The 26,232-nt window shown below is 45.4% G+C and overlaps 1 protein-coding gene across 1 annotated transcript in view; it reads right to left on the bottom strand.

The window, feature by feature from the left end:
• Positions 1-559: 559 nt before the first annotated feature.
• The window catches only part of CNGB1 (cyclic nucleotide gated channel subunit beta 1), a gene marked incomplete at its 5' end in the record, with an annotated part of 44,512 nt that continues 18,839 nt past the window's right edge, over positions 560-26,232 (bottom strand). The window contains 17 exons of the mRNA XM_083370245.1: positions 560-1,242; positions 1,987-2,170; positions 3,171-3,317; positions 6,395-6,513; positions 7,796-7,879; positions 7,963-8,060; positions 9,752-9,911; positions 10,548-10,689; positions 10,788-10,910; positions 12,387-12,451; positions 12,664-12,750; positions 13,279-13,329; positions 13,690-13,898; positions 16,092-16,250; positions 16,543-16,700; positions 19,461-19,562; positions 22,160-22,316. Coding sequence (XP_083226371.1) covers positions 1,042-1,242; positions 1,987-2,170; positions 3,171-3,317; positions 6,395-6,513; positions 7,796-7,879; positions 7,963-8,060; positions 9,752-9,911; positions 10,548-10,689; positions 10,788-10,910; positions 12,387-12,451; positions 12,664-12,750; positions 13,279-13,329; positions 13,690-13,898; positions 16,092-16,250; positions 16,543-16,700; positions 19,461-19,562; positions 22,160-22,316 — 2,246 coding nt within the window. The 3' untranslated portion in view covers positions 560-1,041. The remainder of the gene's footprint in view (positions 1,243-1,986; positions 2,171-3,170; positions 3,318-6,394; positions 6,514-7,795; positions 7,880-7,962; positions 8,061-9,751; positions 9,912-10,547; positions 10,690-10,787; positions 10,911-12,386; positions 12,452-12,663; positions 12,751-13,278; positions 13,330-13,689; positions 13,899-16,091; positions 16,251-16,542; positions 16,701-19,460; positions 19,563-22,159; positions 22,317-26,232) is intronic.

Below are 26,232 nucleotides of genomic sequence, written 5' to 3'. Positions count from 1 at the left end.
AGATGCAAAAAACGAATTAAATAGTTCTGCTTTCTCCCTATTGCTTGTCACCTTCTTGCCACTTTCCCCCACTAATGGACCAATCATTTCCTTAACTGTTTTCTTGTTTTTTATATGTTGAAAGAAGCTTTTTTTGTTATTTTTGACTTTGGTCGCAAGCCTTAGTTCATTTTGAGCCTTAGCTTTCCTCACTTCATCTTTGCAGGCACGGGCTATTTGCTGATATTCTGCCTTAGTTATGTGCCCCTCTTTCCACTTCTTATACTTGTCCTTTTTATCTTTCAGTTTATCAGAGAGTTCTTTATGCAGCCATGGTGGTTTCTTTTGAGAGCTGTTATTTTTCTTCTTTGTTGGTATTGTACTAGACTGGGCCTTTATTATCTCACTTTTCAAAATTTCCCAAGCTTCTTGAGTTGTTTTCCCCTTTAGGATTCTCATCCATGGAATTAAAAGACCACACAACAGAAAAAACTACAGCCATTTTAAGCAAATCAAATTTACTGTATATATAGAATCTTTAAAAAAAACAGTATTGCTTAAGAGTTTTCACTCGCTCTAATTTCTTTTGGATTTTTGCTGAAATTCTTCTAAAAGATACAGTTAAACAGTTTGGTGTGTAAAAATGTGCTTTTTCTTCCATTCAGTCATGTCCAATTCTCACAGACGACCAGGACAAGTCCCTGCAGTTTTCTTGGCAAGGTTTTTCAGGAGTGGTTTGCCATTACCTTCTTCCAAGGGCTGAGATAGAGTGACTGGCCCAAGGTCACCCAACTGGTTTTGTGCCTAAGGTAAGACTAGAACTCACAGTCTCCTGGTTTCTAGCTTGACGCCTCAACTATGACACCAGACTGGTTCTCTAAATAAAGCGTAAAAAATTGTAGGGGGTCTCTAATGGCCAGCCCTCCGTCTCAGCCCCCTTTCTTCTTAATAGCGGAAGGCGAGAGATTGCTTGGAGTGGCTGGATGATCCAAGCAAATGCGACCAGCAAGGAGCCTTTCTGGACTTACAGCGTGCACAGACACGGAGGCTCGTCTGCTTCGTCTAGTTGCGCTTCTCTTTTTCTAGGATTTCCACCGACAGAATCTCTTCATCCCCAGCAGGGCTTGGACTCATGGAAACCCGAATAGGATGGTCAGGACGTTTGGAGGGCATCGCCTCAGTTCCGCAGTCGTCGGGCTTGGAAGCAGCTGGCGAAGCATGGCTGGCTGGTGACTTAGGGACAACTGGTGTGGAAGCGGCAGCCTGAAAGAGAAGTCGGTCAGGTTGGGAGTTCTGCAAGGGGTCTTGGTAGGAAAAAGCTGCTTGCCTTAAAACGGAAGCAACACCTTAGTTCTAGAGTCCATCCTTCTAGACAGGGCCCAGAGCAATGTCCCTGGGCGTGAATAAGCCCCGAGATATTTCATCCACTTGGCTCCCTGCTCAGCTGACTGTTGGGTTAGTAGGGTTAATTACAATGAGATTGAGACGGGAGCTGGGATGCTGCAGAGCAAAACGCCCATGGAGCAGCAGAAGCATTCCTGGAAGATAAAATTGACCTCAGCCCCAGACAAGATTTGCTCATAAAGAGGAGCAAATTTGGTAGAATCCACCTTAATGAGGGGGGGAAAGTGAAGAATCATCAGCATCATCCCAGTCAACAGTTATTTTGGGACCGGCCGTGCTCAGCTGCTTTGTGAGAGCACCTGACACGCACTCCCAAAATATGTGCCCACCCCCTCCAAATGGGGGGGGGGAATCTCATTGAACCACCTGTTCAAGGCTCAGCTATGATTTCCTCCATTCTGGTGTCTCAGGGGTTTACTGTGCAAGCTGCAATTTTCTGGGTTCATGTAACGCTTGAGCCGTGGTTCATTAATTTTTGGCTTGCTGAATGACAACCATGATTTAAAAGCTGTAGCAATTATATCCATTAGTGGACCAAGCCCAAGGTGAAGAAGGTCAGAGGGCTCCAGCCCGGCCAGGCCGCCTGCGGCGTTTCCAGCGCACCTGCATCGCCTTCAGCTCCTTCAGTTTCCAGCGGAGGTGAGCCAGCCGGCCCTTGCCCCCCATTCTCCCTGCAGCCACCAGGGCGGCTTGGAAGAGCTTGGGGGTGCCAGCTCTCGGAGGGATGATGAGGACATCTTTGGGCAGCCCCTTTTGTTCTTTGGGCTTGGTGCCCTTCAGCATTCGCCTAGAACAGAAGAGAGGCACAGAATTGGATCAGCCAGATCTGAGGGAATAAACCGCGTAGCAGACTGAGCGAACTCTTCTCATGCTCCTCCTCTGATCTTCCTGCAGAGGCTCCTTGTTTCTTTGGAGTTTTCTTCTAAAGCAACTTCCAGATGTTACTGCCCCGTGTGAGTCACCAGAATCACTTTGGATAGTGAGACGTGTGGCACACATCTGTTTGCAGTGAGAAAACATAGGAAGAGTGCAAATAGAAGAAAAATCTTTTTCCCTCTTGGGGCAAAGAGCTGTATAGCTAAACCTCATATGGGAACTCTGGTAGTCCACAGAATTGTGCTAATCAAGAGCAGCCTACCTGTTGTTTCCATGAAATTGGGGAAATCATCCAAGGTATCAAAAACATGGATAATTGAAGAAAATAATTTAAGCAGCATCTGAAGTGAATCGTAAAGGCCGCCTCTAATAGCAACTCTTAAATATAACTCGTTCAGTGCCATTCATATATTGAATCTCTTCCCTGTCTTGATCTGTTAGCCCCCCTCCCCAAATTTGTCTTGTTTCATGGCAGGTATGAGGAACCAAATAAAGCCCGAAGGGCTGAAGGTCTGTTATCTGAACTGTCAGTTGGGCAGAGCGATGGGCAAGGAAGTTACCCCTGGCAGACAAGGGTGTTCTCCTGACAGATTTCCACGGACAAACTCAACCCAACACAGAGGAGAGGAGAAGGGAGGGGGAGGGGAGGGCTGGAGGGAAGGGGAAGGTTGAGGAAGGGCGAGGAGACCAGATCACACAGCAGATCAAACCAGATCCGGTCAGGCAGGAGAGGAAGGCATATTTTACCACCAACTGATCCCGACAACAGACCTGGCCTCTTGGAAAATAAGCTCCTCACACATCGGCTAGCATGAGCCTCTTGGAATTGGATTGATTGGAATGGCATAGAAAGGAGAGCAAGTTGATTAATGAATCAATTAAAATAAACCCTTGAGCATCCTACATCTCACCTGGCTTTCTTCCGCAACAGCTTTTGGGACTCTGGATAGTGCACCAGAATTTCATTCAAATCCTTCTTATCCAGAATGAAAAGGTTACTAAATCCATGTGCCACAACATTAGCGGTACGTCGATTTCCGCCTCCCACAGCCAGTAAACTAATAGAAACGGCAAAAATACAAACTCATCAGCCAATTTCTCATCTCCCACAGAAAGGGGCAGCAACTTCATTCTGCCTGTCTCCACCGTATCTTTTCAGTAACAACAAATGCAAGATCCAGTAATCCAAGCAGTTCGAAAGTACAAAACCTCTGCAGCCAGAGCAGCGGCTCCGTCTGTCGCGAGGGGAAGGCAGGGCTGCGCTGGCAGGGACTGGCCTGCTCCTGACTCCTGCTGGCTGGGCAGGCGGGTGAGGGAGGCCAGCGATGAGGGGGCCGGGATCCTCTTCTCTGCTGTTTGCCTGACAAAGGGCTTTTTGGAGGGTGTCTGGGCTTGTGTGGCCAGGCCTTGAGACCTGCACTTGGTGGGCATTCTGGCTCTCCCGGGGGCATCTTCCTGGCTGCCACCTGCATGGCTCTGCCAGAAACAGCAAGTACTGGGCAGGGGGGGACCAAGCCGGGCCAAGAGTGCAGCTCTTGAAGCTTTCTAAGACGAAACTGCGTCCTCGTAGCTGTATGGGAAACCTGGTGTAGGGTCTCCTGCTTGGGCAGGGGGTTGCACTAGATGACCTACGAGGTCCCTTCCAACTGTTACTCTGATTCCTCATGCCTTGCGATACAAGTAATCCTCAATTTATGTCTAACTCTGCAAAGTTATGGCAGTGCTGAACAAAGGGGCTTATGACCAGTCCCCAAAGTCACAGTTGTTGCAGCGCCCACATCACAGGACCAAAATCGGGGTGCTTAGTTGCCCACTTGCACTGAGGCCTGCAGAGGGGTGCTTCTATTCCCCCCGCCCACCCATCTCCCCATCTATGTCCTTTTTGCACCCCACCACCCAGTTGACCCTCGCTACCTTCTTCCTCCTGCCTCTGACTAAGCTTGCCTGGCCGGGCCTTTTGCAAGGCAGTTGCCGGCTGCACAAGATTTTCTTTACAAGATGGCAGCTGCTCCTGAGGCCTCCTGTGGCCAGCAGTTTCCGAAGCCAGGCCAGACACGTTTTGTCAGCAACAGGACCAAGAAGCTGCTGAAGGCCTGCTGGGCAGGTGGGGTGGCTGGAGTCAGAGCGGCTGCGGTTTCACGCCATGCTTCTGCAGCGTTCCGGGAGGGCTTTGTGCTGCTCTGCACTGTAGCTCAGCGACCTCTTGCAGCCCCAGAGCTGCAGTGTGGCAGGCAGCCCCAGAGCAAAGGCAAGGTGCAGAGTACCCAAAAGGACAGAGATGGGGGGAGATAGGCAAGTGGGGGCAGTTGAAGAAGGAGCTGTCCGTTGCTGACGCTCAGGGCAGCAAGGGAGCAAGCCCCAGATGGCTTGAATTGGGGTGGCTTGGCTAGCAACTGATGAGATTCGGATAATAATGCCGCTGGGGATTGCTCTCGCTAAGAGACGTGCTCAGATGACGTCAAGCTTTACAACCACATCCCTTAGCAATGAACATCCTAGTCCCAATTGTGCTAATAGGTTGAGGAGTACTTGCATCTGATGTCTTTCGGAACAGAAGTCTGAGGCCCGCCCACTGTAGCGTGGGAGACGATGGGGTTTGGTGAGCAAAGGATTTGAAGTTGCTGCTCTGTGTTTGGCCAATTTTTTCAATCTGAAGCTGCACAGCTTTAATCCATTCTATAGGTTAAGAAAGTCAGTCTTTACTGCTTACTGATCTTGTGCAGCAAGATTGGTAAGTTCTGGGACCCTCTTCTTGGCACCCCAAACATTTCCCAAGAAGTCCCATAGCTGTTGTCTAAACAGAGAACTGGATGTAGTCAGTGTCTTGGTGCCAGCGGAAAGTGCCCCTCCCCCCACCTTTTCTGCTTGTCTAAGCCATCTGCACTTTCCCCAGCCAGACAAGGAGGGGCTGAGTAGCCGGACAACTGGGGGCTGAGTAGCTACATCCCATTGAGTTGCCCTGAGAAGCTGAAATTGTCTACCACACCCAGCCATTGTTGAAGGGGGGGCGGGGATTCAAACTTTGCCAGGAGCCATATGTTCATTGAGTAAGGCACTACTACTGACTACTATGGTGCCAGGCCATAATAGCCATGCAGCCTCAAGATAACCTGAGGGGGAGATGGGAAAGGACCATCAGATTTGTGGGGAGAAACTGAATACAGAAGCTTAATTAACCAAGATCTTTGCTGCTGGAGATCATCTCGGCGAGGGTTAAACCTTTGACCTCTTGCAAGTCATCCAGCTAGCAGGCTAATAAAGGCTATTTTACCTAATCTCTAAGACTGGCCATGGCTGGATTCCATTTACCTCAGTTTCTCCCTATTTATTCCAGCTACCAAGCCCGGTTTCCTCCAGGCAAGATGGTGCAGCTTTATTCAAGCATTTCTTTTATTAGGTTTATGACCTGCCTTTCTACTTGTATCAATGTTCAATGCAGCTTATAAGTTTAAAAATGTTCAAAGCAAACATTAAAATTAACTATTAAAGACTAAGTGAAAGGATGTTCTTTTGTATTTTTCTAATCCTGGAGATAGGAGATGGTGCAGTTTTCTTGGGAGATGAGCCTCCAGAGGCAGCAAGGCTGTCTTCAGAAGAGCTGCTCTGGTGATGGAGACCCACTTGCTCCCACCAAGCTGCTAGAGCAGGGGTCCCCAACTCCCACTCCGGACTGCAGCATGCCAGCAACCGGTCCACACAAACAAGCAACGCCCCCTCTGTGAGATTCAGTCAACAGAAAAAGCCAGACACCCTCTAGTGCACGGAAAAACCTCTCTCCATGGAGCCGGTTCCTGGTGCCCAAAAGGTTGGGGACCTCTGTGCTAGAGCCTCTCATTTTGCCTGGAAAGTCACCAGGAACAGCATCGTGGGTTCCTGGTTATTGCACCTGTCAAGGGTTGCTTACATAAAACTATGTCTCGAGATGAGATGCCTAAAGAACAGTCTTGTGGCCTAGATGCTGGATTTGGAAGGGGAGATTCAGATGATGGCTGCCCTCCTTGCCCACACTGGACCAGTCCCGTCACGGGCTTGTTGCTGTGAAATGCAGTTGGAGAAGCTCCCCTGAGCCTCGGAGAAAAGGCAGAAGAGAAATGCAGCAGAGGAGAGAAAAGGAAGATCAAACGGTTGGCCTGACCTTATTTCTCCAAAGACGGAGCCGGCTTTCAGTGTCACGAGCACGGTTTTCCCATCCGGTCCCCCAAGCACTCGGACTTGTCCCACCTGAATGATGTACATCTCGCGGCCAATCTCTCCCTAAAGGAAAAACAAGGAAAAAATGGATCTGAGCAGTTCTGCCCCCCTGGGTCCTTCGGCTCTGCAGAGTTGAGGGTTAGTTGCCTGAACTTCATTAAGGTTCCCCTCAAAGGGAAGAATAATTGGCACAACTTTTTCTTTTGAAAACCTTACGCAAATTATTATTGTAGTTCATCACACAGTCAGCCAGCTGTTCAGACTGGATTTGGGATTTTTATCCCCCTATCGAGTCCTTCCCAAAGACCTGGGATAGACAGAGGTGGATGTTTGATGGTGTTAGATCTCGTCGCAGCACACTAGCTGTTCTGAGCAAAGACGCCTTTTGCAATTGACTGAGGGTGAATTTGTCGATTGTAATGGTGTTCAGTTGTTTTGGGATTGTACACTCAAGGCGCCTATGACTATTGGTGCTACCTTTGCTTTATTTTGCCACCCATCTCGTGATTCAAGGTGACTTTGATCGGAGTTGCCTTGAAATTATAACTTGTGCATCCTAGAAAATTGCATCTGCAGTTGCAAAATGGAAATGCAGTATTTCTGTGGGCTAGATAGAGATTTTAACAAGGGAAGTGTTACCAGAGCAACTTAAGGCTTAAAGAGGCTTATAGAGACGGTGCTGTCTTCAGGGGAAGGGCTGAGCTACCATCCTTCCCAGTGTAGGCCCCAGAGAGGTTGTCAGAACTGGTCTGTGAGGAAAATTTGCAGCACCAAACTTTAGACAGGAAAAAGAACTAATTTGCCATCTCTTCATTCTTGTGAACTTAGGGTCAGCAACTGTAACTGGCAAATAATGAACAGGAAAATGAATAATGCCTGATATTTGTATATTTGCAGATAATCCTACTTTGGATGTTTTTTGTCCTGTTTTCATTTGTAACTTCTGATTTTCAGAGGAGAAAGAAGAAATGAATTCCCTTTTAAAGAAACCAAGCTCTTCCTCCAAAACTTTGTGTTTTTTTTAGCTCTGCTGCTTCTGCTTTGCCATTATTTTAGCTTCTGACTTGAATGCTGCTTTCCCTGACACCTAATCATTAGGGATCGTGTAATGGTTGTGACGATGGCCAACTAGATTTGGCTACTGCAACCAAGCAGATCTAATTCCACTGACATTCCCCCACTTAAAAACAAACGCCCCAGCGAAATCTTTGGATAATACCTGCTTCAGTGGCATTGTCCAAAAAAAGCACAATGCGGGGAGTGTGAGATGCAGAACACCACCTGTGCCTGGGAGCCTCCCTTACCATGCTGACTGAATTCTGCTGCAGAAGTACTCGCTGGTTACCTTTTTGCACACGTAGTCGTTAGGTAGGTACACCACGGATCGCAGCCTCTTCAGCATGTCAAAAATCATTTGCCGATCACAGCCCTGTCCCAAAAGAAGGAAAGAAGGATTGGAGTCTGCTCTTTCAGCCAGGTGAGTAAGAGGAGCCCGGAGTCAGCTGGCAGTACCTGGAAAAGCGGCACTTTGCTCACAATGCTGTAGTTTACATCGATCGCAATGTCCAGCTTCATCTTTTCGGGAAGCTGCGTGAGCAGCTCTGACTCATCTGCAGCGGGGGAAAGAAGAAAACCTGTCTTCTGGCCTCGTGTTGCAACAGAAGAGAACTGGGCTAGGGTATCTGTGATGGACCCCATCCCGGAATCATCCTGAGCAGCCTTGCATTTGCTCAGGTGGGAATACCAGCCTCCCGTGATGAGAAACTTCTCAAGGCTTGGTGGCTCTTTTTGCCTCCAGAAACCTGGAGAGGGCCAGCAATGAGCTGCGCTGAGTTCAGCCGATTCTCAAGTGATGGGCAGAGAACCAAGATTACGGTGCCAGCTGGATAAGAGGGAGGTAAAGGCTCTCACCCCCACACTCAAAATGCTCCCCCAGCATTTTAAATTATTATTTTAAATAACATTTTCACCCCAGGAAGAATTGGATGTAATACGATACATTGGATGTGCACTACAATAAAGGTTTCCCTGCCGAGTCATGTCCAACTCTATGGGTGGTGCTCATCTTTTCTTAGCCAAAGAACCAGCATTGTCCGAAGACACTTCCACGGTCATGTGGCCAGCATGGCTATACGCCAAAGGCGCATGGAACACTGTTACTGTCCCACCATGCCTGCTTTCGAATTGCTAGGTGGGCAGGAGTTGAGGCAAGTAATGGGAATTCACCCCTCTGCCTGGTTCTCAGGACCCAGGCTATCAGCTTTCCAGCTGACAAGCTCAGCATCTTTAACCCCTGGGACATTGCATCGCCTCCACAAAACAGGAAAAAAAGAGAATGCCGGGAGGCGCAAGAAGTATTTTTCCCCAGCTTGTGCAAATAAAATGTTTTCAGCTGTACCCCCAAAGTGTCTCCGTCAGCCTTCTCAGCAGACAGCAAGAGCGGGCTTTGCTTAGCCAGAAGAGCGACTCTTTCGCAGGTAAATGGAATGAATTCTCGGAGGACCCTTTGGACCCTGAGCCTACAGCTTTCAAGTGTGAATAATACAGACCAGGACCGAGCCATTTGTCTCAGTGGTACAATTTAGAAAATTGACTAGATTTTGGCATTGCTGGAGCTTATGCGCCATTATCAAGGGCTGCATCCTGTTACAGGAATCCTGCCAGAGATTGCAAGAATCACCACAGCGAACCGGCCCACCCCATGGCTGGAAAAGAGGACCCACCACTTTTCTAAGCCCCGCAGCTTCTGCAAGATCTTGTGACATCAGAGGACAAGAAGGCGGCTTCAAACGGTGGGTCTAACCATACAGAGGGAGAACCGTCTCCAGAGCAGGCAAGGGGAAGGTGTTTTTTTAAAAATTGGGATAGGGAAGTGCAGGTTCTCAGGAGAAGAACCACCCCTGCAGGTCTGCTGATGGACAGGAGACCATCTCCCCCCACCCCTTGCAGGCTTCCTTCCTTAGCTGACGATCGGCTGGGAAGCCTGTTGGGCAGGACTGGAGAGGCAGGAGAAGACTGCTCTCCCCTCTAGTTCCTGCTCTCAGGGTTCGCTTAAGTGCACAGATTTGGGTTAAAATGCATTTAAATGCATTTAAATGCTACACCTAGTCTGCCGCAAGGAGTGTTTGCCAGGGAGGATCGAAAAGGCAAGACGGCAGCAACATTATGATGCACATAAAAATGGGCAGGACATTTGCCATCACCATCTTCTCTATACCTCTACTTGTAGCCAACAATAATTGTAATTACACAACAGAGAAAGACCAAAGAAATCCTTTGCCTCTGAAAATAAGGTGCTTACCCAGCATGCCTTGGGAATGCCAAGTATATTCATACCAAGTTTTGATTCGGTTCTGAACTGAACGGGGAATTCTGTAAAAAGCCATGTATTTTACGGTATTATCCATGCAACTCCGATAGTACGATTGTCCTGCTGTGGCAGCACCAACAACATCCCTCATCTGTATAAGATTTAAAGAAAAGGACAAATGGGAGAACAGTATTCCACGGTGCCAACAGTCACGACTCGGTTGATGGAATTCACTGGGCTGCGGCAGGTGACTCAGATGTCAAAGAGGCCTTCGGTGCTGAGATGGATTAGCCATTAGATACATCTGAAGAGCTAAACCTAACAGGCTGAGAATCTGGCTTGTTTTTGTTAGGCTGGGGCACAATATCTGAAGGGCAACCCTTCATTTAAGGACAGTTCAAATGGCTTCAAAAAAGTGATTTATGACCTGTACTTACACTTAAGACTCTTGCATCACCCCCACATCACATGATTGCAATTGAGGCGCTTGGCAATTGCCCGGCATTTATCACCGGTTGCAGAGTCCTGCGATCATGCAATTGCAATTTACAACCATTTTTGCCAATTTTTGGCAAAAAACACCCATTGGAAAACCTGGATTTGCTTAACAACCATGCTGATTTGCTTAACATCTGCCATAAAAATTGTCAAAAAATCAGGTCCAACTCAACAACTGCTACGGCTTACGATGGAAATTGGCATTTCCATAAAAACCGTGGTATGCAGCAAATGAGAAAAGAAGGCAGCAGTTTTCCTAACCCAGAGAAGGTGTGAAGTGAGAGCCCACCTGACCAATCATCACTGAGAAGGCAAAGACGCCTGTGAAGTAATTGAGCAGCTGAAAAACGATCTCGAAGAGGTTGTGGGGCTCTGGCAGCCCTCCGATGGTGATTAGCGTCTTGACAGCCCAGTAATAACAGCGGATGTAACTGCCAAAGACAAAGCACAGGAGACACACAAAGGTTGTGCACGTCTTCCTCCCTGCCCCTTCTCCAGAGACGGCTGGCCAGTTGCCCGTGATGTCTACCTGTTTCCTCTGCCGTCGTAGACCCAGGCGGAGGAGCCGAGTCCCTGGAAGGAGGAGGCCCAGTAGTACAAGCAGGTGTTCAGGTGCAGGCTGAAGAGCAGGTAGGCCGTGATCCTTACCACTCTGCCAAGAGGGCAAAACAACAACCCTGCTAAGGATGGGCTGCTGAAGTCCCTGCAAGACCTGAGGCTGCCTGTGCCCTGCTCCTCTGCTGCTTCTCGCCCCACCCCACCCCTGGAGGGCATTGCTTGCCCTGCGTTGCTCCCAGAAGGAATGCAAGAAGCAGGACCCTCAGAGGGTGCACGGGGAATCAGGGATGGCTGGAGAGGAGCATCCACACGGCCAGGTGCAGCCCAGCTCTTCTAAGCCAGCCAAGATAGCGAGATTGTCTGCAAAGGGCCCCCCCACAACAATGCACTCACAGCTCTGCCTGGCTGCTATGTAAATTGTGCAACACACACACACACACACACACAATACAGGCACTGCTTCGATTGCATATCACAGCTGCCATCTTGGCTTTCTTGACTCTGTCCTGCAGACCAATGGGGGGTGGGGCGCTCCGTTTTGAGTCTGGAAGTTGCTCCTGGGCGTTCAGGGCCTTTTCCCTCTTGCAGGGCCCAGGGTGCTCCTCCTCCTCCTCCTCTCCTCCTGGTCAGAGTGGCAGTCAGGAGCCTTTCTTTCCCTAGTTTCTGGGCATACAGTCGTTCTCTTGATGTTAGGAGGGGATGGGGCTGGGGTGGAGGAGGGGCGCAAGAAAACCAGTGGCCTCCTTCTCTTGTTTCTCCTTGTACAATCCTTTCAGTTGGGGCATCCCATCCCACAGCAAGGAGAAGGCCTCCGAGGCAGAGGCTAAAGGCCAGGTAGCCTCAGGCTTTAAAATTGGTCTGGGGTTTATGCTCAAAAAGGTCACAGATAGTACAATCCTTTATGGATCAACATATCCAGCTCCCAGCGGCTCCTCCAGCCTCCATGTCAGCCGAGCTTCCCAAGCTGTTTCTAGAGGTGGCCCTGCACAAACTGCGTTATTTAGTCTGTCTGAGGATTTCTGCTTTAAATTCAGTTTACCTCAGCATAAAGGTAAAGGCAAAGGTTTCCCCGCACGTGCGTGCTAGTCGTTTCTGACTCTCGGGGCCGGTGCTCATCTCCGTTTCAAAGCCGAAGAGCCAGCGCTTGTCCGAGGACGTCTCCGTGGTCATGTGGCCGGCATGACTAGATGCCAAAGGCGCACGGAACGCTGTTACCTTCCCACCGGAGTGGTCCCTATTTTTCTATTTGCGTTTTTACGTGCTTTCGAACTGCTAGGTTGGCAGAAGCTGGGACGAGTAACAGGTGCTCAGCATACCATAATATTAACAAGAGTGCTGGCCTTTAAAGTAGAAATCTCCGCTCTTTGGCTGCAATAAGTGGCTTGTAACATTGGAAATAAAGTGGACACACATTTTGATTCTACAAAACCATCGTGTAGATTTTCCTGTTGCTATTTCTTTTAGAGAGTCGCATGTCAGATTTTCCTGTTGTTGCTATTTACTTTAGAGAGGTTGCATGTCAGTCAGACACGTGAGAGAACTGCTCCCTGCCCAGAAGGAGAGAACCCACCTGTAAACATAGGCCTTGCTCAAAATAGCTTCCAGTCGATTGTTAAACTCGAAGAAGGCCAGGTACTGTGAAAAAGAAATAAAAGTCCCAGTGAGCTCCAGAGAAGATTCTGCCCACAGTTCACGAAGGAAAGGAAAGGAAAGGAAGCTACGGGTGAAGTGTTCAGGAGCAGCACGGAGAGGGACCAGTCCCTTGGGAGCTCCTCTGGGTTGACCTTCAGGGTTACGCCAACACCTCCTTCCCGGAAGGTGCAAAATCAAGATGGCGCAGGACTGACCTTTAGGCAGCGAGGCAAGCGCAGGAGAGGATGAACGCCAACCTTGAAGTACAGGAAGTCCAGGGGAAGAAGGCAGAGGGCATCCATCTGCAGAGAGAAAGAGCTTTTCTGGCATCCCATTGACAGACACATTCGACCTGCGTAATTCATTTGTAAAGGTTAAACAAAATTGCAAACAAAAATGTATATATCTCAGAAATATGCATAGTAACATGTTTTTGAGCAAACATTTTAAAAGTGATCAGGTGTAATGAATCAGATTTTACCATTTTACAAACAAAGAGACCAATTAACAGAAACTAATTTTGAAAAAGATAGACTCACCCATCTCCCCTTCACTCAAAAGATATCAGTGATCCGATATTCCCAAATTATATATGAATATTATACTGTATACAATTTTTACTGCACATAACAAGAAAGACATTAAACATAAACCTTACATTTGTAAACTTCCTAGTCATTGTTACAACAACCCAAGCAGATAATATCTCTAGTATGACAAAGAATTCAGCATCCAGAATACTGCTGATCATATGATGGAGAACAATGTTTCACTCAGATGATTTTGGGGGTCATTTTAATTAGGGGTAAATTAAACAAAACACTACACACCTTAAAGCGACGGGACTTCAGGTAATTCTTCCTCATGGCTCTCTTATCAGTCTAGAAGCAGAAAGAAAATGCAAAAGGGCAGCACCTGAAACTCAAAGGGAAACTGAATTTATGTGTCCTGGTCTGGCATCAAAATCTGCTGCACAAGAATTGCTGCTCTTCTGAAGCTTCTTAAGTCTTGCAGATTGTTTATGCTCAGTGGGGTTACTTGCCTGTTGCAGATGATACCTCGTATTATAAACCTAAAATAAATGTCTTGGGAAAGGCTTGGGAAAGTCTCAGTGGTCACTGAGGTTTTTGCAGCCCGGATTTGGTAGCTTATTTATGGATGAAGGGCTTCACTGCTTCAGGTATGCTCTCAAAGCAGGAGTCAGAACCCAGACACAGCTTGGCTTGCTGAGTGCCACTTACAATAATATCTCCTTGATGGACAAACTGCAGGCGGACCTGAAAGACGGCGATGTCCAGAAGGTAGATGAGATCACAGAAGTAGTCAGTAGCCATCCAGTAATAGACATTCTCAGATGATTGATATGGGAAAGCCCAGCGGACCGGAATCAGCCAACAGTTCCAGTTCCATGCCAGGACCACAAGTAAGAGCCACAACACATACATCAGATCTAGAAGAGGAGGGAAGCCCAGGAGATACTCAGGACTCTTGTGGAGCTTCCCTCAAATTCCCATCTCCAGGTGCAAGAACAACTTGCAGATCAGAGAGAAGATCAGAGACCAGGCCAGAGTTGTCACACAGTGGGCCAAATGGCCTGTGTAGCAAGTGGTGGGCTAAGAGGTGGAACTACTCCTCCCAAAGTCAGTTCAGCATGAATGTACTGGCAGACCACGTCCCAGGCATCTTTCTCAGCTTCAGAAAAAGTGATAAAGATGGAGATATCGCCTTAGCCTCCCCATAAAATATGGAACCAACACAGAACAGAATCAGAGGGCTGGAAGGGAGGTCTTCAACTTCAAGCTTCTGCTCAAGGCAAACAACCTTATACCATAGACAGTTGTCCAGTCTATTCTTGAAAACCTCCAGTGATGGAGCACCCACAACTCAGCATCGTTTTTCTATCACAGGGACCAGATACAATTTGCATGCAGTACACAGTACCCCTAGTTATACTGTGCTCACTAGTGCAGTACAAAGCGGTACAATCACTTCTCGTTGTCTTGACGCTATCCCTCTCTTGATGCAGCCCAGGACTATACTGGGATTTTTTGGCAGCTGTAGCACATTGCTTGGCTCATACTTAAATGTTGGTCCACCAGGACTCCTAGATCCCTCTCACAGTTACTGCTGTTGGGCTGGGTACTGCCTATTCTATACCCATGCACAGTGCTTTTTTTGTAAAAGAAAAAGGTGCCGGAACTCACACATGTCATACAACCCGCCTTGCCTACCCTACAAGGTTCCATCCAAAAAAGGTGCCGGAACTCCGTTCTGAGCGTTCTATGAGAAAAAAAGCCCTGCCCATGCACTTGGTATATCCTGTAGGACTGACTTTTCTCACCAATGAACTGCATTTTTTTTGGATAGGGCCCAGTGTTCAAATCTGTCAAGATCCTTCTGAATCTTGAGTCTATCATCTAAAGTGTTACCTATTTCCAGCTGACACTTGATGTCATCTGTAAATTTGATGAATTTCCCTTCTCTCCCCTCATGTAGATCATTTACAAAGCCGTTGAAGAACACCGGGCCCAAGACAGAACCTTGGCATACTCCCTGCATGCTTCCTTCCATGTAGATGTAGTTCTATCAAAGCCTATCCATTCAGTGCAATTTGCTTATTTATTTGTTCAATTTATATGGCCGCCCACCGCGTAACAGAGTGAGCGCCTGTTACTCGTCCCAGCTTCTGCCCACCTAGCAGTTCGAAAGCACGTAAAAATGCAAGTAGAAAAATAGGGACCACTACGGTGGGAAGGTAACAGCGTTCCGTGCGCCTTTGGCGTCTAGTCATGCCGGCCAAATGACCACGGAGACGTCCTCGGACAAGCGCTGGCTCTTCGGCTTTGAAACGGAGATGAGCACCGGCCCCTAGAGTCGGAAACGACTAGCACACACGTGCGGGGGAACCTTTACCTTTTACCTTTACAATTCAATTAGTCAGCCAATTGTGAATCAATTTGGTGGTCATTCTCTCTATCCCACCTTTGGCTAACTTATGAAGAAGTAAGCTGTGTCTATTTTGTCAAATGCCTTACTGAGATGTGGAACTCTCAGGAAGAGTCCTCAACGGTCCCTACCAATTGCTTCCAATTTCCTTCTGGGAAGTCTGTTTGGAGATTAAGAGAGGCTTATGGATGGTTGTCCGCAATCAGTTTGCAGCTTAATTTATTTAACCTACATTGCAAAAATACTATTGTGGGTTATGAGTGTCTTTTCTCCACTTTTTGGACTATATTTGCAATAATTGAAAATGTCATTGGGAAAGACCTGAAGTACCTTGCTGTATTTAAGGGTTTATACAAATGATCTTGCGTTTCAAGGGATAAGGATTAGCTTGGTCTGCATTCCTGACAGGCACAGAAGACCATGAAGTTCCAGTTAAACTGATTTATTGCTCATGCAATAAATGGATTAGCACATGATATGGATTAGCACTAGATATGGGTTAATGGAATTCAAGGAGAGTTGGACTTAGTCCATTTGTGACTATGTAGAGACTCTAGGCTGATTTCTCTTTTGACTCTGCCCCTGGTTCTGCTACTCTTTCTCCAAGAATTCCCTTTGCAAAGTCTCTCCTGCTCATCCTTCCCTTCTTTCTCAGGGTTCAGCTCCTCTTCAACCCAAAGCCCTTCCTGTTACTTACTGGAGGAGGGGTCAATACTGCTGGGGAACTGGACTTTCTTCACGTGGCAGAGGAAGGGGTGGCATTTAAATCTGCAGCAAATGGTTTCGTAGAAATGCTCCTCTCCATCTTTCTCGGCTTCTTTGCCTTTCTCCTCTGGAATTTTCTCTTTGGAAGGAGCTGAGGGAACAAACCAAATCAGTGAAATTGAAACAAAATGTTTTGCCCATCATTAGGGGCCAAATGAAGAGAAAGTTCAGACACACTCTCTCTAGCAAGAGTGGACAACCCATACTGCAGCTTGCACCTTGATGGCCTCTAGGATGTCAACCTGCCAAGGCGGAGGCTGCTTTCCCCCTGTGAGCTGAGCATTCCCCCCCCCCCCCCCGCCAGCCCCAGCTGGCCAGTCAAGGCTCTCTCTCAGCCCCCTCGGGACATGGGAGCCCCAGCCCTTAACACCAGACTCACTCACAGGCTGCTGGGGTCTCATCCTCGGAGGAGGCGTCGGGGTCCGTCAGCTTCTCCTTGACCTTCTCAGTTCGGTCCTTGAAGAGTCGCACCAGCTCCTGCAGGCGGTCATTTATGACGGCACTACTCTGGCTGGCGGCTGAGCTGCTGCGCCTGGGTGAGCTGTGGAGCAACCAAGAGGGAGAATCGGCTCCTGCCTTCCCAGGGACTCTGGAAGGGCAGGGCCGGACATTTGTGGCTGAGGGGGCAGAGATAAGAGTGGGAATAGAAGAGTTTTGCCCTGCCTTCTCACTCTGTTTGAAAACCCCTCCAAATGTGCTTCATCTGATTTGCTGCTGAACCCTTAGTGGGGTGCTCTCGGCATGTTTAACAGATGGCCCCGGGGCTCTTGGGGCCACATGCAGCCCATGCCTTCCTTGTCTTTTTCTTAAGGGCTGCTTGGAAATTCCAGATCATTCCTCCAAGAGCCATTTTGTTCCTGCCCGGGGAGTCACACAACATTTAAAAAATACATGTAATTCCTACAGTTGTGTCGGATGTTTCTCCTTGAGCCAAAGCCATTTCCCTCGCTGTGTAAAAACAAGACTTGGGGGGGACAGGGAAGAGGGCAAGAGGCCTGTATCCAGAAGTCCTTGATCAGAGACCAATCCAGGTGGGAAAAGAGGAGAGGAAGCACCTGGTCACTTGTCTGGGTTCTGAGCTAAGACTTCATGAAGGGAGAATAATCCGATGCAATAAAAGGAGCACCTGGTCATCCAAAGTCATCCCTCCACCAGTCTGCAAGACCAGCTGCAGAAGCCTCATAGACGCCACTCCCATGCCCTTTCATGGGCACAATCGAAGGCAGAGCGCAGGCAGGGCCTTTCAGCACAGGTGCTCCACAGAGCTTGGTCAAGTGACCCGTCCTCCCACCTTTGCCCGCTCTCTGGGCAGAACCTGACGTTGCATTCAGAAGTGGTGCCATTGGCACTTCTTCTCCCAATGGGGGTCTTGTCCAAAGAAGACCCTGAAGTGGCTCCTGGACGCTGCTGGGATAACTTGGTCGGGACGGGAACTGCCAGTCCTGCTGGCATCCGTCAGTCCTTCTAGGCAGACAACAGCTGGGAAATGCTCTTTTTTCCTATGCGATGGGTCGGATATAATAGTGGAAAGCTTTTCCATGTTTCTGTTTGCTCCATCTCATAGCAAATAAAATCAAAGTGGGGTTCTTTTGAGATTCTTATTCCTGATTTCTGCATTTCCAGGACAGAGTAATCGTTCCCTGAGCTCTTCCCCCCTCCCTCCTTCCAGAGCATCTCTCGTTGGGGCAGAGACAAGAAGCAGAAAGAGCTGATTCTAGCACGAGGCCTATATTTAAAAACAACGCAAGCAGCACTCCGCGCTTGTCCTGATCGGAAAGAATTGGGGGGAGGGGTTGACCCCTTGCCTTTCTACTTTTCCCGGCTTTTCAGGGGGGAGCCACCTCCCTCTGCTTCTTTCTATTCCCCTGTTTCTCTTGTCCCCCATCAGTTCTGCAGCCGTGAGAGCAGGGAGGGGAATGCTAGGAAGGGTCCCTAGCCCGCTCCCCCCGCCCCCCCGTGTTTCCTCCCCATTGGTCTTTAGTGTGTGGAGACATGCCAGATGGGAGACCCCTCGATGCATGTCGAAAACACACAGAGGGAGAGAGACAGGGGGAAAGGAAGGGGGGGCCTTAAGCTCCCCATTCTCTTCTCTCAAGATTTATTCTGTGGCTCAGAGAGCAGCTGGACCCCTTTTAACCTGCAGCAGTTTGGACAGGTTAAAAGGGCTGGTTAGAAAATAACCAAAATAAGGTTTTTGGTTCCCTGGTTGGCTGGTAGCTGCCCCCTCTGGCCTTGGGGGGGAAGAAGCAATTTTACAGGTGACCTTACGCTTGGATAGCCTTCTGCACCTGCTCTGCCGGACTGGGAGGTTCTACCCAGTTAAAGCAATGTTTGATCTCTCTCTCTCTCTCTCTCTCTCTCTCTCTCTCTCTCTCTCTCTCTCTCTCTCTCTCTCTCTGTGTGTGTGTGTGTGTGTGTGTGTGTGTGTGTGTGTGTTTACCTGGTGCACTGCCTCCTTTTGAGACACAACCACTCACCCCTCAGCTCCCCCCTTCAGCTGCCCCTTTGACTGAGGAGCAGTGAGAGAAGGTGCCGCCTGTCAAGGCAAGAGGTGAGAAAAATAAAAATGTGTCAGACTCCATCCAGTCTCCCCACCCTCCGGTCATCCCTGAATGGGCCCCAGAATATTCTGATGCCTTCTGTCGGTCTTAGTCAGGTTAGGCTTTCTGTGAGGGAGGAAAGATTGGACCAGGCTGAGGAGCCGTTATGCTTTGGGCAGCTTCGCCTCCACCTGAAGGACAGGACCGCTGAGGGGCCCCAGACCCCACCAAAGCGCAGATTTACCCCGCTTAGTCCACGCTGTTCTCTGCAAACTAGGCTCTCTTTCCTGTCAGGCATTTTGCACCCAGGAGGGACTCCATGCTGGAGTCCACCAAGAGGCTGACTCCCTCTGTCTAAAGCAGCCTTTAGTTCTCTGGGTCCATCCCTGTCTGAGATGGAGGGTTTGGGCCTTCAAGGAGGGATTTTTCTGAGATTTCTGCATACTTTCCCATCGGCACACAGAGTAAAAAATTACGGTTTGTGCAGTACCAGAGTGGATGATATTCTAGATTTTGTAGACTTTCTTTTTTTCCAAAACATGACTTTCCTCCATAATTAAATAGGCTTCAGCTTTTCAGGACACCATTTGGCAACTGGAGCAGGTCTGCCTGCGCCACCCCCAGGAGGGCGGAGTGGGATGCCATCCTGTCAAATGGTTGAAGTGTGACCCAACCACCAGCCCAGTCCCGTACGGGAAAGCGACAGGCCATTCATGTGGTCTCAAGCAAATCTGCTGAGGTAGGATGTTTTGGGATAATACCTGCTGAGTTCTTCTTCCCGTTGATTGGACTGGTCTGGCCAGGCATTGACTGGGGACAGTCTCAGCTCTTCCACATTTACTTCTTGGGAAGAGGATTTCCTCCTAAGGTAGGCAAAGAATTTGGAAAAACAAAGCATCACCACAGTACATTAATTGCTCTATAATATCTGAGTACTGAAAGGAATAGAATAGAATAGAGCTGTAAGGGACCTTGGAGGTCTTCTAGTCCAGCCCCCTGCTCAAGCAGGAGACCCTATACCATCTCAGACAAGTGACTGTCTAACCTCTTCTTAAAATCTCCAGTGATGATTTCTGAAGTCAGGCTGTTCCACTGGTTAATTGTCCTCACTGTCAGGAAGTTTCTCCTTAATTCAAGGTTGCTTCTCTCTCTGATCGGTTTCCAACCATTGTTTCTTGTCCTGCCTTCTGGTGCTTTGGGGGACAATGTGACCCGTTCTTCTCTGTGGCAGCCCCTCAAATACTGGAATACTGCTATCATGTCTCCCCTATTTCTTCTTTTCTTTAGACTAGCCAAACCCAAGTCCTGCAGCTGTTCTTTGTATGTTTTAGTCTCCAGGCCTCTGATCATCTTAGTTGCTCTTCTTTGAATTTTTTCCAAACTCTCAACATCCTTTTTGTGATATGGTGACCAAAATTGGCTGCAGTATTCCAGGTGTGGTCTTACTAGGGTTTTATAAAGCGGTACTAATATTTGCGTGATCTTGATTCTATGCCTCTGTTTATACAGCCCAGGATTGTATTAGCTTTTTTGGCTGCTGCTGCACACTGCTGGCTCATGGTTAAGTGATCGTCCACTAGGACTCCAAGGTCCTTCACATGGTTGCTGTTTTTGAGCCAGGACTTGAATAAGATTAAGGTACCACCAAATAAACAAATGTTTTGGTAGATCAGCTGGAGAAAGATACTCTTGATTACTCTTTCTAACTGCTGTCCCTATCCATGAATTGCAGTAACCAAATAACATTGAGATTTGATGAAGTAATGAAAAAAAATAAAGCAACACACCAACTTATGTGGAAAGAAGAAAGGAAACTTTGAGGGATGTAATTGATTTTAGGGACTAGTTGCAGGCCCCGATCGGAGTCGGTCACCAGGACCAGAGTTTTGTTCTTCCAAGCTGTCAGACTCATGCTGGAGCCCATCCTCAGGGAATTTCTCTCTCTCAAAGTTGATGGCTGGCTATTAAGTCTTTCATTGTTGTTTCCTTGTGCTGCTGTGCCCTTGGCTCCTAAGTACCTGGTAAGCTAGTGACAATAGCAATAGCAATAGCACTTAGACTTATATACCGCTAGGCAGTGCTTTGCAGCCCTCTCTAAGCAGTTTACAGAGTCAGCATCTTGCCCCCAACAATCCGGGTCCTCATTTTACCAACCTCGGAAAAATGGAAGGCCAGTCAAATTCGAACTCCTGCATTCTAACCTCCCTGTCAGGCAACAAATCACCAAGTATTTAGGAGCTGAGGGTGCAGCAGCACAAGGAAATAACAATCAGTGAATTAATAAGTGGCCATCAATACCCCAATCAACAACTAAAAGCCACACACAACCAGGCACCACATAAATGCCACTCATAGAACTGCCCTATGCACACATTCTGCAGACCGAGAAGTTCCCTGAGTTTGGGCTCCAGAATGAGCCGGAAAACTGGGAAAAACTGACTTCTGGCCCTTGTCCAGGGGTCGGCAACCTCAGCTCTTTTATGACTCATGGACTGAGTCAGCTGACTCAGGAATTCTGGGAGTTGAAGTCCATGAGTCATAAAAGAGCCAAGGTTGCCTACCCCTGCCCTAGTCACTGACATATTCGATCCTGCAACATTGTCCTGGGACACATAGATTTGCCTTCATTCGTTAGAGATTAGTGGACAAGTTCAGGGCTGTGAATAGGAATGAGAACTAAGAATACTTTTGCCACAGGCATCAAAGAACAATGATTATCTTTGACAGGACTGACAGAAAGGTTATGTAACAACTCCAAGGTGAGAAGCACAAGGCAAAAGGATTGCTTATATCAGGCAGGAAAAAAGAAGCAGAGAAATTAAACTGCTCTGGGTACAGGAAGCATCACTTGGTGGTGACTGAGGACAAGCAACTCATTCTATGAGATGGAGAATATTTCTACCTAAGAGGCTGAGCCTGCCTGCCAAGGCCAGAAGAGTCAGGGGCCTGCAGACTAGGGAGAGAGGAAGCAAAACAAAACGTGTTACGAAAACATGTCTCTGCAGGCCATGGTCATCCAGGGATCAGCCAAGAGTCTAAAACTCTAGACATGTCTCTAGATTGCAATGCAATGGGCAATCGGGTGGAGTATAAGGCTGCATTCTGGTCTGTAGTCATGTCTGAAACTTTTCTACTAGTCTCATCTACAGCAGAATTAAGGGTTAATTATCTGGAGACTCCTCTTTGCTGAGCCTCACTTGGAAGCCTGACATTATCTAGCTTTACCATGGCAAAGATCCAGGTAGTTCTGCCAAATTTAGCTGGGAGGTTTGCTAGTTCTAAGGAAATGGTCCCAGAATTTGCTGAATTATTTCCAGAAACTCCTGACAGGAGTTCAGGACATATATAATCCAGTGAGGATCTGGTGGGAGGGTGGAGATAGGTATTGCAGAAGAGTAATTCAGGCCGAGGTCCAGGTTCTCACAGAATACCAAACTCTGTATTGACACAGGCTTCGTACCTCTTGGGAGCCTTTGGTGTAGGTGGCACAGTGAGGGTGTGCAAGCCCTTGGGGGCTGATGGCCAAGCTTGGGAGGCAGGAATTGGCAGCCTGGAAGAGCCAGTCTTAGAATCCACTTTTGGAGTATTCACCGTAGGGTGTTTGCCTGATGGTTGTCCTTGGGCAGGAAAGACCAAGAAAAGTTGGGTTATTGACAATATGGATTCTTGACCTCAAGCAAATTCCAAAATGCTCAAAAACATGGCTGTTGGTTACAATCAAAAATCTCTGCCATAAAAAATGGTAGCTTCCTCTATTATGCTCTGTTTAGTTGTGCCCTTGTTTCTAGATTATTTTCTGAAGAAAATTCAAGTCATCTTTTCAAGGCATCAAAATTTTTATTAAATGTCTTATAATTCAACATCTAAAATGGAAAAAGTTGGGTTAAGAAAGGTAAAATCAGACTTTGCTATTATTTTCATAAGCAAGATATCCATTATGCCATTAGAAGATGCTTCTCTAGAATCTTTTCCCATGGAATGGAATATATGGAATGGAACAGAACAGAACAGAACAGAACAGAATAGAATATATGTAATGTAATGTAATGTAATGGAATGGAATGGAATGGAATGGAATGGAATGGAATGGAATGGAATGGAATGGAATGGAATAGAATAGAATAGAATAGAATAGAATAGAATAGAATAGAATAGAATAGAATAGAATAGAATAATAATAAAGGGAGGGTAATTAATGGACTGGAGTGGACTGGAGTGGAATAGAATAGAATAGAATAGAATAGAATAGAATAGAATAGAATAGAATAGAATAGAATAGAATAGAATAGAATAGAATAGAATAGAATAGAATAGAATAGAATAGAATGGAGGAGTATTAGGTATGTTCACTGCATTGTGTTATTTATAAAAATAATAAAGGGAGGGTAATTAATAGACTGGAGTGGAGTGGAGTGGAGTGGAGTGGAGTGGAGTGGAGTGGAGTGGAGTGGAATGGAATGGAATAGAATAGAATAGAATAGAATAGAATAGAATAGAATAGAATAGAATAGAATAGAATAGAATAGAATAGAATAGAATAGAATAGAATAGAATAGAATAGAATAGAATAGAATAGAATAATAATAAAGGGAGGGTAATTAATGGACTGGAGTGGACTGGAGTGGAATAGAATAGAATAGAATAGAATAGAATAGAATAGAATAGAATAGAATAGAATAGAATAGAATAGAATAGAATAGAATAGAATAGAATAGAATGGAGGAGTATTAGGTATGTTCACTGCATTGTGTTATTTATAAAAATAATAAAGGGAGGGTAATTAATAGACTGGAGTGGAGTGGAGTGGAGTGGAGTGGAGTGGAGTGGAGTGGAGTGGAATGGAATGGAATAGAATAGAATAGAATAGAATAGAATAGAATAGAATAGAATAGAATAGAATAGAATAGAATAGAATAGAATAGAATAGAATAGAATAGAATAATAATAAAGGGAGGGTAATTAATGGACTGGACTGGAGTGGACTGGACTGGACTGGACTGGAATAGAATAGAATAGAATAGAATAGAATAGAATAGAATAGAATAGAATAGAATAGAATAGAATAGAATAGAATAGAATAGAATAGAATAGAATAGAATAGAGGAGTATTAGGTATGTTCACTGCATTGTGTTATTTATAAAAATAATAAAGGGAGGGTAATTAATGGACGAGTGGAGTGGAGTGGAGTGGAATGGAATGGAATGGAATAGAATAGAATAGAATAGAATAGAATAGAATAGAATAGAATAGGGAATAGAGTAGAGAATAGAGTAGAGAATAGAATAGAACAGAATAGAGAAGGAATGGAATGGAATGGAATGGAATGGAATGGAATGGAATGGAATGGAATAGAATAGAATAGAATAGAATAGAATAGAATAGAATAGAATAGAATAGAATAGAATAGAATAGAATAGAATAGAATGGAGGAGTATTAGGTATGTTCACTGCATTGTGTTATTTATAAAAATAATAAAGGGAGGGTAATTAATAGACTGGAGTGGAGTGGAGTGGAGTGGAGTGGAGTGGAGTGGAGTGGAGTGGAGTGGAATGGAATGGAATAGAATAGAATAGAATAGAATAGAATAGAATAGAATAGAATAGAATAGAATAGAATAATAATAAAGGGAGGGTAATTAATGGACTGGACTGGAGTGGACTGGACTGGACTGGACTGGACTGGACTGGAATAGAATAGAATAGAATAGAATAGAATAGAATAGAATAGAATAGAATAGAATAGAATAGAATAGAATAGAATAGAATAGAATTGAATAGAATAGAATAGAATAGAGGAGTATTAGGTATGTTCACTGCATTGTGTTATTTATAAAAATAATAAAGGGAGGGTAATTAATGGACGAGTGGAGTGGAGTGGAATGGAATGGAATGGAATGGAATAGAATAGAATAGAATAGAATAGAATAGAATAGAATAGAATAGGGAATAGAGTAGAGAATAGAGTAGAGAATAGAATAGAACAGAATAGAGAAGGAATGGAATGGAATGGAATAGAATGGAATAGAATAGAATAGAATAGAATAGAATAGAATAGAATAGAATAGAATAGAATAGAATAGAATAGAATAGAATAGAATAGAATAGAATAGAATAGAAAAGAGACTAGGGAATAGGAAATAGGGAATAGGGAATAGGGAATAGAGTAGAATAGAATAGAATAGAATAGAATAGAATAGAATAGAATAGAATAGAATAGAATAGAATAGAATAGAATAGAATAGAATAGAATGGAATTAGAGCGGAATGGAATGGAATACAAATAGAATGGAATGGAGTAGAGTAGAGTAGAGTAGAGTAGAATAGAATAGAATAGAATAGAATAGAATAGAATAGAATAGAATAGAATAGAATAGAATAGAATAGAATAGAATAGAATAGAATAGAATAGAATAGAATAGAATAGAATAGAATAGAAAAAATGGAATGGAATGGAATGGAATGGAATGGAATAGAATAGAATAGAATAGAATAGAATAGAATAGAATAGAATAGAATAGAATAGAATAGAATAGAATAGAATAGAATAGAATAGAATAGAATAGAATAGAATAGAATAGAATAGAATAGAGGAGTATTAGGTATGTTCACTGCATTGTGTTATTTATAAAAATAATAAAGGGAGGGTAATTAATGGACGAGTGGAGTGGAGTGGAATGGAATGGAATGGAATGGAATGGAATGGAATAGAATAGAATAGAATAGAATAGAATAGAATAGAATAGAATAGAATAGAATAGAATAGAATAGAATAGAATAGAATAGAATAGAATTAGAGCGGAATGGAATGGAATACAAATAGAATGGAATAGAATAGAATAGAATAGAATAGAATAGAATAGAATAGAATAGAATAGAATAGAATAGAATAGAATAGAATAGAATAGAATAGAATAGAATAGAATTAGAGCGGAATGGAATTGAATACAAATAGAATAGAATAGAATAGAATAGAATAGAATAGAATAGAATAGAATAGAATAGAATAGAATAGAATAGAATAGAATAGAATAGAATAGAATAGAATAGAATAGAATAGAATAGAATGGAATTAGAGCGGAATGGAATGGAATACAAATAGAATGGAATGGAGTAGAGTAGAGTAGAGTAGAGTAGAGTAGAGTAGAATAGAATAGAATAGAATAGAATAGAATAGAATAGAATAGAATAGAAAAAATGGAATGGAATGGAATGGAATAGAATAGAATAGAATAGAATAGAATAGAATAGGATAGAATAGAATAGAATAGAGTATTAGGTATGTTCACTGCATTGTGTTATTTATAAAAATAATAAAGGGAGGGTAATTAATGGACGAGTGGAGTGGAGTGGAATGGAATGGAATGGAATGGAATAGAATAGAATAGAATAGAATAGAATAGAATAGAATAGAATAGAATAGAATAGAATAGAATGGAATGGAATGGAATGGAATGGAATGGAATAGAATAGAATAGAATAGAATAGAATAGAATAGAATAGAATAGAATAGAATAGAATAGAATAGAATAGAA

This window comes from Vipera ursinii, assembly GCF_947247035.1.
Source record: "Vipera ursinii genome assembly, chromosome: 10".
In the NCBI taxonomy this organism is placed as follows: Eukaryota; Metazoa; Chordata; class Lepidosauria; order Squamata; family Viperidae; genus Vipera; species Vipera ursinii.
The sequence above is the reverse complement of the archived record's forward strand: the minus strand, read 5'-3'. Positions and strand labels throughout refer to the sequence as shown.